This window comes from Oncorhynchus kisutch, linkage group LG9 (genome assembly GCF_002021735.2).
Source record: "Oncorhynchus kisutch isolate 150728-3 linkage group LG9, Okis_V2, whole genome shotgun sequence".
NCBI classification, from domain to species: domain Eukaryota; kingdom Metazoa; phylum Chordata; class Actinopteri; order Salmoniformes; family Salmonidae; genus Oncorhynchus; species Oncorhynchus kisutch.
The window spans coordinates 38,322,599-38,332,411 of record NC_034182.2 but is presented as its reverse complement, the minus strand read 5'-3'; the positions used below and the strand labels follow the sequence as shown (position 1 = coordinate 38,332,411).

The 9,813-nt window shown below is 40.5% G+C and overlaps 1 protein-coding gene across 1 annotated transcript in view; it reads right to left on the bottom strand.

The window, feature by feature from the left end:
* Nucleotides 1-636: 636 nt before the first annotated feature.
* The window catches only part of LOC109897137 (protocadherin-7-like), a 29,051-nt gene continuing 19,874 nt past the window's right edge, over nucleotides 637-9,813 (bottom strand). Inside the window, 3 exon segments of the mRNA XM_031832572.1 lie at nucleotides 637-5,158; nucleotides 5,161-5,513; nucleotides 7,107-7,125. Coding sequence (XP_031688432.1) covers nucleotides 5,039-5,158; nucleotides 5,161-5,513; nucleotides 7,107-7,125 — 492 coding nt within the window. The 3' untranslated portion in view covers nucleotides 637-5,038.

Sequence of the window (9,813 nt, the reverse complement as noted above, 5' to 3'; positions counted from 1 at the left end):
GGGATATTATTTTTGCTGATATATCATGTAGTTTTGACACAATCACAATATAATTTTAGTGCTAGTTAGCTGTACCTGCCCAAAAACTCCACACCAAAACATCCTAGCGTTTCTCCATCTAGGGAGCCAAATTGTTTTCAGAACTTTCATTTCCATGACTGATCAAATGTGTTTTCTCATGGCTCTCTCTTGTCCCTCTGCAGCAGACATATTGTGGACAATATGTTTGGAACATCGAATCGCAATAAAATCACAGTGTCGAAATCGCAAAACGAATAGAATGAGAGAATAGTGAGAATCGCCAAACGAATAGAATGAGAGAATAGTGAGAATCGCAAAACGAATAGAATGAGAGAATAGTGAGAATCGCAAAACGAATAGAATGAGAGAATAGTGAGAATCGCAAAACGAATAGAATGAGAGAATAGTGAGAATCGCAAAACGAATAGAATGAGAGAATAGTGAGAATCGCAAAACGAATAGAATGAGAGAATAGTGAGAATCGCAAAACGAATAGAATGAGAGAATAGTGAGAATCGCGAAACGTGATTATCGTGATAATATCGTATTGTGAGGTCACTGGCAATATCCAGCCGCACACAACTAACTCAAATCAATAAAGGAGGTAGGACAATGTAGTTTTACCATGTTATATTTTAATTTCTGCAGAGACAAAAATTACAAGCAATTTATTTACAGAAACCTGTACAAAAGCAAATTAAATGATGTAAAATATTTCATAAATAGAAGTTGCCTTACGTTCAATACATTTTGCCATGTTCAGCTAAGCTGCGTGCATAGTGACTCATACTTAATTAAACAAGGATAAACTGTTTACTCAATTTCTATATCAACATCCAAGTCGCAGGACAAATAGTTTATGGTTAATATCACAAATCTCATCACAGACTGTGAATGCTCAACAACGAATAGGAGAGAGATCTGACTAAACATACACCTCAGGTAGCAAAAATATGACACATTTTATTCAGTTTTTCTTCTAAAAACCAAACTTGACCGTCATCTGTGGATTACCAGGTCAAGGAAGGATCCATTTGATATTGTCCCTGTTTCTTTTCTATCAGATAATATTGTACATTTAGAAGTAAGCACAAGTAGCCTATTGAATGTTTGAGTAAAGAATTGCATTTTTTGACAATCAAAAAAGCTTATTATAACACTATATAGAAATTTCTCAGTCTTTCTAGAAACACAGACATGCAATTTCCTTTATGTTCACTGAAAGTATAACACAACGAGAACCAACTATACAACTTCTTTCTTGTTTCCAGTGTTGTAACGCATCATGCTTTGTAAAAATGTGTGTATGTGTTGAGTTTTTGTTTGTAATGCATGTGTTGTAAATGTGTTTTAGGGGTTGCTTTATGTCCTGAGGTGTGCATTCTGTCAGCATCTCGACCTTGCAGCATTTTTTTGTACTTTTTTTTTTTTTACTCCTCACTTTTCCAACCTCTGCATTTAGCATTTATCGGCTTCCTCGCGTCCTGAACTGTCAAATGTCTCCAAGCGTTTCTTCTACTACACTCAATGTGTTCAATCCAGGAGAGTTGTTTCATGCACATAAGGTTGTCGCACTGAATATGTACATCAGCAGAACACTGTAGCAATAGGATAATCATTTTTCCATTACGTCATCATTATTACTAGTAATAAGCAGTACAAAAAGTAGTAATTTGGTTATGAAAGTACACTATGCTAGGAATGGATATTAATACCTTGAACATTCCACGTTGAGACCCATCCAATAGCCACTCCACATCATTGTACCACACTGTGTCAACAGGCTTACAAACATTTGACTGGTCACATCCCGAGAAGACAGAAAGTAACTGGATCGTTCCTCGATCGTACAAGTTCCTCAGGAGGTATTTAAAATTGGACTATAATATCATCCCCACTACTTTTAGAAAGCATGTCAGCATAATTGGTTTTGTACCATTCCAAACCAACATTGAATCATACCAATCGGTATAAAAAGGCACAATTGCATATTTTGCATTCACTCTACAGTTTTTTTTTTAGTATTTTTTTTTTACATTTTAGTTTTTTTTACAGAAGCTAAATATACAAAGTTGCACCAGAAAATAAGAGAAAAAAAAACGAATAAAATACATAACGATGATCATTTCCAATATTCTGATTGTTATTGTTTATCAAATACAAAAAAAAAGAGGGAGAAATGAAACCGAAATGCCGGTAGAAAGTTGTGAATCGTCTCACTGTATTATGTACGTCAGACTTTTCCAGGACGCAGGATAGGGTAGGACTACTTCAACTGAATCTCTGTTATCACTGTAGGGTTTACTGTAGGGTTAACTGTTCAATGGAATTGGGGAACGCTGTGAAAATGTGTCTGAAAGGAAACAAAACAAAACCAACAATCAACAAAATATGATGGAACATGAACGAAATATGAAATATGCTAAATCAACATACATTTCTTCCTCTTCAAATCGATATACTTATTAATCGAACTACATGGCTAATGTCTGTTAGGTAAAACCAAAGCAAGCAACAAGATGGACCTCCATGTTCACCGGTTAAGGATTTTTTTTTGTACATTTTTCTTTGACATTTAATTCTCCTCATTAAGTGAAGTAAATTCCTTTTAAACATGCAGTAAAAAGTACATATTTATGTATACAGTTTATAAGCATAGGAGCGCTTCTTCGAACGACAAGTAGTACTTACAGACTACAGATTGGTGGACTGCCAAATAGCAGTTGTTTTGAACCAAAGGGTTAGCTAACATATACAAGGGTTTCCATTGCATCTGAAATTCATTTTTCTCAGTTATGGCGGCAAGACCTTGTGCCCACTTACAGTACCGGCAGAAAAACACAACTTGCGATGGGTAAAGAGGCACAATATCTTCATATTATGTGTGTGTGTGTGTGTGCATATGGTTGTGTCAGTCCAAACTACAACAGATATTCTCCTACATGTTGTGTCCTTGTTCAATTCAACCCGTACTCTCACTGTGTAAATGTGTGTATTTAAAGCAACATAACTACCGAAAGCTAATTCTATGTGGTATTGTAGTTACTCTCTGATAAATGATGAATCCATATGCCAGTTTGTATTCCCTACGTTTTGGTTTATCGTTCATACTAACTTGTAAGGTACAATGTTAAACCATTGTATTTTCACACCCCTTTTTCTGACTGTACATCAGCAGGTATTTTTGATTGTACTTCATTGAGCAGATTCTTACATTCTTGCTCAAAAAGATGTCTGTCTGTGTCAATATGCAAATCTACTTCCGCCATTAGTGACATCTCCATTTATGGGGAAGGTGGACATGGACTTAGAGTGTATGTCTATGCTTACTATTATGCGATAGATAGATAGTGTGTTCGTGTCAGGGGTTATGTACCTTATGTACTGTTCAATCTAGCACACACGCTAACACAAAATAAATGTCACGGCAAAACCTCACCACATCACTGTTCTGGTTCAGCTCAACCTACCCTGTCATGTTCACTCTGACATACCCAGCACTTCCCCTCAACTAACTCACCTAAAGTGTAACCATGACATGTTAGCTGTGTGTGTTGATTTGTGTCTGCTTGTCTGTGTGGGCAAGAGAATAACCATAATCAGCTTTATAACTTTCATCTGAATAGGAATCAATATTTTCCGGGGGTGATACAGTATGCACAACCACGTACACATATTACGCAATTCAAGCAAAGAACGACAACCAATTCAGATTGGCTCTAGATAGAAAATTACGTCTGGAAGGGCGGTTTAGTCTTCAACTCTCAGGCCATCCAAAGACAGAGAAAGAGAGGCAGAGTAAGGTAGAGAGACAAGTGAGCTTTAAAGGTCAAAGGGTCTGAATCGATGTATATGTACAACGTACACTTGTGTTGGTGTCTATGAGAGAGACAAAGTGAGCACACTTGTAAATAAGCATACTTGGACATCAGTTCATCGGACATTGTGTGTTTCATGGACTCCTATGGCTAGGACATTGTGTGTTTCATGGACTCCTATGGCTAGGACATTGTGTGTTTCATGGACTCCTATGGCTAGGACATTGTGTGTTTCATGGACTCCTATGGCTAGGACATTGTGTGTTTCATGGACTCCTATGGCTAGGACATTGTGTGTTTCATGGACTCCTATGGCTAGGACATTGTGTGTTTCATGGACTCCTATGGCTAGGACATTGCCAACCGTATTGACTCCTCCATTTGTCAATGATATTCTGCCACGATTGAGGCGATATGCACCGTCTTATCCACAGGACAGAAAGTTAAAGCTTAGTCTTTCCCAAATGTTATGATCTATGATGCCATGCTAGTAGCTTTCACAGTCTGTTGTTGTTTGGTTGTGTTTTGGAGGAACGCAACTTAAGTAGCAGAGGGTGGGGGGGGGGGGGGGGTCATGACACGTGACATGTGTTACGTGACACATTATTGAATGTATATGATATTTGCATCAGGGTGGGAGTGCCACTAAGTCCCCAAAGGCATGACATCGGTCCTCTGTCACACGTTTCATTGTCACACTCAGTTATAGAAAACGATGGGGGGGAAAAAGGAAGGTCCTCTTTTTGTACAGTACAGTCTTTGGGAGGTGGGGTCAGGGAGAGATAATGCATGCATGTTTTATGGAAATGAGTTGGTAATTGTACAGTGGTGATCATCAGGCAGCAGTAATGTTCCCATTGGCCCGACTCGCCGGCCGGCAGCAGTTATCCAATGTCTCGCTTCAAGTCCCACCAATAGCCCCATCCTCCTCTTCCTCTTGCAAGATAAGGTCAGAATCTGAATTACAAAAAGGGATTATTTTTGTATCCACGTTGATTTTAGCATTGTTTCACGTTGTTGTTTTTGATGTTTGTTGTTGTCTAGGAGAGGGGTTATCCTTGGACCGTTCCTGCTCAGTTAAGGTCGGTCTGGTACAGTAAAAAGTGTCTTCAGTTGTTGTCGTCGTGGTTGCCTACTATAGTTGTTGTTGTTTGTTGTTAGAACCATGCATACCGTGGCGCTAGCTCCACCGCCCCCCCTCACAGGTAGACCTCCCGGCGGGTGAGCGTGCCACAGGATGAGGGTTTGTATTCCCCGGTGGGGGCCAGGGGGATCTCCTCGATGGGGTGACCCACCACCACCCCCTCCTCGACCCCGGCGGGCTGAAGCTGGGCGAGCCGAAAGCTTCGTAGGAGGACGAGGAGGAGGCCATCTTCTTATTGAGCAAGTTGCGGTTGCGGTCGTTGCCCAGCATCACGTGAGAGGAGGGGTCTCCGTTGGCCATAGCGACCAGGGCTTCCTGGCTGCCAGGATGTTGTTGCTGCTCGGGAGGGTTGCTGCCGCTACCGCCACTGGTCATGAAGGTGGAAAGCTTTGGTTGTTGGGTGGTGGTCGTCTTGGGCCGTCGCTCGGGCGACGTGCGAACAGGCATCCAGCAGGAGTCCGAGTGGCCGTACTCGTCACATTCCCGGGTGCACTTGCCTGTCATGGCTACGTCAGGCAAGGTCCGGGTGTCTGGAGGGAAGAGAAGGAAAATAGAGAAGGTTCGTCAGTGAAAGTGTTCTGTTTCCCCAATAATATAATAATACTAATAATAATTAAATATTAAATTAAATAATAAATAATTAAATAATAATAATACTAATATAGAGTTCATAGAAAAGCTGAGTCCTTCACACTTCCTGCCACTTTGTTGAGGGTTGTGGTCGCAAGAAATTTGTTAACAGGAAGTACATTTTTCTTCCCTTAGCTGCATGAGTCTGTACATTTTCTCATGAACGCTGTTATTATCACATCTCAATGTGTTCTATCATTGGAATTGTATCACTGACAGATGTATTCAGATGGAATTGCTAAAATTTATTTTGCTTTCATGCAGAACACACACACACATGACCAAAACAAACCAAAAAATACACGTAAAAAAAAAAAACAACAACAACAACAACAACACTACACCGCCTCAAACTGAAACAAAAGTGACCGTAGCTGAAATAATGTCAGACTTCAAAATGTGGCGTTTTGCAAATTGTGTTGTCAAATGAGATGCTATCTACTCTGTATGTGTGAGTAGACTGCTGTACTGCAGGATGTGAGAGAGACTGTGATATCAAGCTCTAGATAAGCCAAAGTATTTTCTAGAGACACAACGTAGTCACTGTCTGAACCAAGTAATCTACTCGTCAATCACCTCTAAAATCTCCTCTAAAATCCTCTGCTAAGGACCTTAACCAATTACCAGGCAGATAAAGGAAAGCGAAGATTAACTACAGTGTTATTTGTTTTGAAAGAAGCGTTGTATGCATTAAACACAACACTAAAAACTAGCACTGCAGCGAATGTACAAGACGCACCATCAATAGGGTCACTAGTACCGCGACTGCTGCTGCAGCTGGTCACCATACCTGTGGTATTGTTTACTTAGTAAACCAGATCAGACGATCCACAGATAAGATGTCTACGATAACTGTGTATCTTATGAGTCGAAACAGATGTACAGCTCAGTTAAAAGCTATAAGTTAAAAGCTAGACGTTCAAAGTTGCCAGCGGCATCGTGACATGCACTGAGGTTACCAAACTTTAGGAACACCTTCCTAATATTGAGTTGCAACCCATTCTGCCCTCAGAACAGCCTCAATCCGTCGGGGGTATGGACTCTACAAGGTGTCGAAAGCGTTCCACAGGGTTGGCTGGATGTCCTTTGGGTGGTTGACTGTTCTTGACACAAACCTGGCACCTACTACCATATCCCGTTCAAAGGCACATGCATCCTTTGTCTTGCCCATTCACCCTCTGAATGGCAGACATACATCATCCACGTCTCAATTGTCTCAAGGCTTAAAATCCTTCTTTAACCAGTCTCCTCCCCTTCATCTACACTGATTGAAGAGGAGTTAACAAGTGACGACAATAAGGGATCTAAACCTTCAACCTGGTCAGTCCATGTCATGACATGAGCTAAATGTTTTGTACACTCAGTATAGATGCCATGTTAGATGAGGTCTGCCAATGGCTAGAAAGATGTGATGTATGACATTAACAAGCAAGGAGAGGTAGAGTGCAGAAAGCATGCTGCCCTGGCTTTAGAAAATGTTACCCATGGCTTACGTTTAATGCTCTTTATCTCCTGTAAAAGAAGAATAGAATAGAATCACTGGTTGTGCTTGGCATTGTAGGTATTTTGGAAATAATATACAGTATGAGAAATGCTCCACTGCATTGAATTAGACTGCAATTCAATATAAAGCAAGGTATCAATGAAACTAATCAAAGATATGTGTAGAAACATGTCTAGTTTGGACTGGAGATAAACATGCTCTAAGACAAGACTGGATAGAGATTAGGGTTGCAAAGGGAGGGTCATTTACTGGAAACTTTCAAGTTTACCAGTAAAACTACCGGAATTGTTGTTTCTTTCAAGGATTGCAGGTACCTTAGTGGTTTGAGAGTTGGGCCAGTAACAGAAAGGTTGTTGGATCGAATCCCTGAGCTGACAAAGTAAAAAATCTGTCATTCTGCCCTCGAACAATGCAGTTAACCCACTGTTCCTCAGAAGGCTGTCATTATAAATACGAATTTGTCATTAACTGACTTGCCTAGTTAAATACATTAAATATATCACGAGACATCTAGTGGCCCTTTTGGGTACTTCAGATTATAAGTGTCTGTAATTAAAAAATATAATTTATATTTTCCAAATAAAAAAATCTACCGACAAAGCTGTAAAACCTTATCGTAAAAATAATACTAGATATGAATTATAAAATAAAAAAACGTCATTCAAGTATAAACTACAAAAGTTACCATAGATTGACGTAGATTTTCTGTTAATAAAAAAAAATTACTGAAGATTCCCGTAACTTTGGTAAATTACCAGTATCTTTGCAACCCTAATATAGATAGACAAAACAGATAGAGAGGGACAGAGCAGGAGAGCAATACAACTCTGTTGATTGGGATGCTTCTTATTCCATTTACATTTTCAAAGCTACATCTTAAATCAAATGCATCATGAGTGCCATTCCGCTGTTCTGTTTCTGAGTCCCTTGCCTATTCACCACAGAAATACAAATCACAATACTACAAATCAACTCAATAAATCTATGTAGCCATAGGTCATTACAAATCCATATGCAGTCGGCGAGAAGTGGGTATATGTAAGTGTATGTAAGCCTAGACAATATTTGAAAACATATTCAAGACATTTGGCATTTGTGACCCAGAAAAAACTTTTCAGCCAAAAAATGCACGAAACAAAGAGAATGAAGTCATGGCAACCGCAGTTGATTGTTAACATGCCAACCGATCACAGGGAAATGGTAACACATGTAGAATGGATGGAAGAAGGCAAAGAAGAAGAAAGAATTGAAGAAAAAGATATCTCCTTTTCTCTCCAAAGTGGCTCTTGATGGTTGAGCATTCAAGTAGATACAATCAGAGATCAAATATCTGTCTGAGCAAAGAGCCATCTTTCCTTGGATGAATTGCCTTGATTGGCTCTTGCATCTCAGCCTGGCTTACAGCTGAGCCATCAAGGTTGTAGTCTTGAGCTGCTACCCACAAAGCACTGCGACAGCGGCTCTCCCGGATTTGCCCCGGGCCTCATCTGATCACCAGACTATTCGCCCCCAATCATCCTCTCAGCACCTCTCGCCCTGCTCAGTCCAACCTGCAGCTTCTCCACTGCCTTGGGTGAGAGAGGTGGGCCTCCACACAGGGCTAGGCTGCCTTCTACATGAGCATTGCTACAGTACTCAGTCATCTCAGAGGAAAGAGTGTATTATATTTAGCCATCTACAGTGATATTTATCACAGGGAAAACAGCTGGCTAGTGCGTTAATATCAACAGCATCAGGTGCTAATAACGATTAAGAGACTACGCCTAAGATTAAGATGACTCTATTGGTCCAATTAAGATGACTCACAAGGTCCAATTGAAAAGTGACTTCGGCTTTTTGTCCAAACTTTCTGAAAGACACACATACATCTGTTGTTGTGGGGTGGGGTGGGGGGGTTAAGTTGGGGTGGCAGGTAGCCTAGTGGTTAGAGCGTTGGCCCAGTACCCAAAAGTGTTGCTGGATCAAATCCCCGAACTGACAAGGTAAAGAATCTGTCATTCTGTCCCTGAACAAGGAAGTTAACCTACTGTTCCCCATTAGGCCATCATTGTAAATAATAATTTGATCTTTAACTGGCTTGTCTCGTTAAATAAAGGTTTAGTAAAAACAAAGTGTCAGATTACTGCTGTTGTGATGACAAGCCTTTCCAACACGCTTCTATTTGACTTGCATCACTCGAAATACAACAACGATGATAAAAGTACAAGATGGGATGACTTAGTATACTGTATACTGTAATATAATAAAGTACAAATATGGATATTTCATGAAGAAAGAGAGTGTTTTCGGTAAGAGCAGAGATAAGCTCATTGCTCAGTAGCAGCACGGTCCATTGACTCTGGAGCCCAGCTAAATTTGAAGAGGTTTCACACTGTGATAATGAATTAGGCCAGAAGATCAAAGCCAGAGAGAGAGCGAGAGAGAGAGAGAGAGAGAGAGAGAGGAGAGAGAGACAGAGAGAGAGACAGAGAGAGAGACAGAGACAGAGAGAAAGAGAGAGGGAGAGACAGAGAGACAGAGAGACAGCGAGACAGAGAGAGAGAGAGAGAGAGAGAGGGAGAGACAGAGAGACAGAGAGACAGAGAGAGAGAGAGGGAGAGACCGAGAGCGAGAGAGAGAGAGCTCCTCTATGTAGTAAAGGACCATTTCCTCCTCGCTGTCCACCATTTTGAAAGCCCCTAGGGACAGGGCTATCC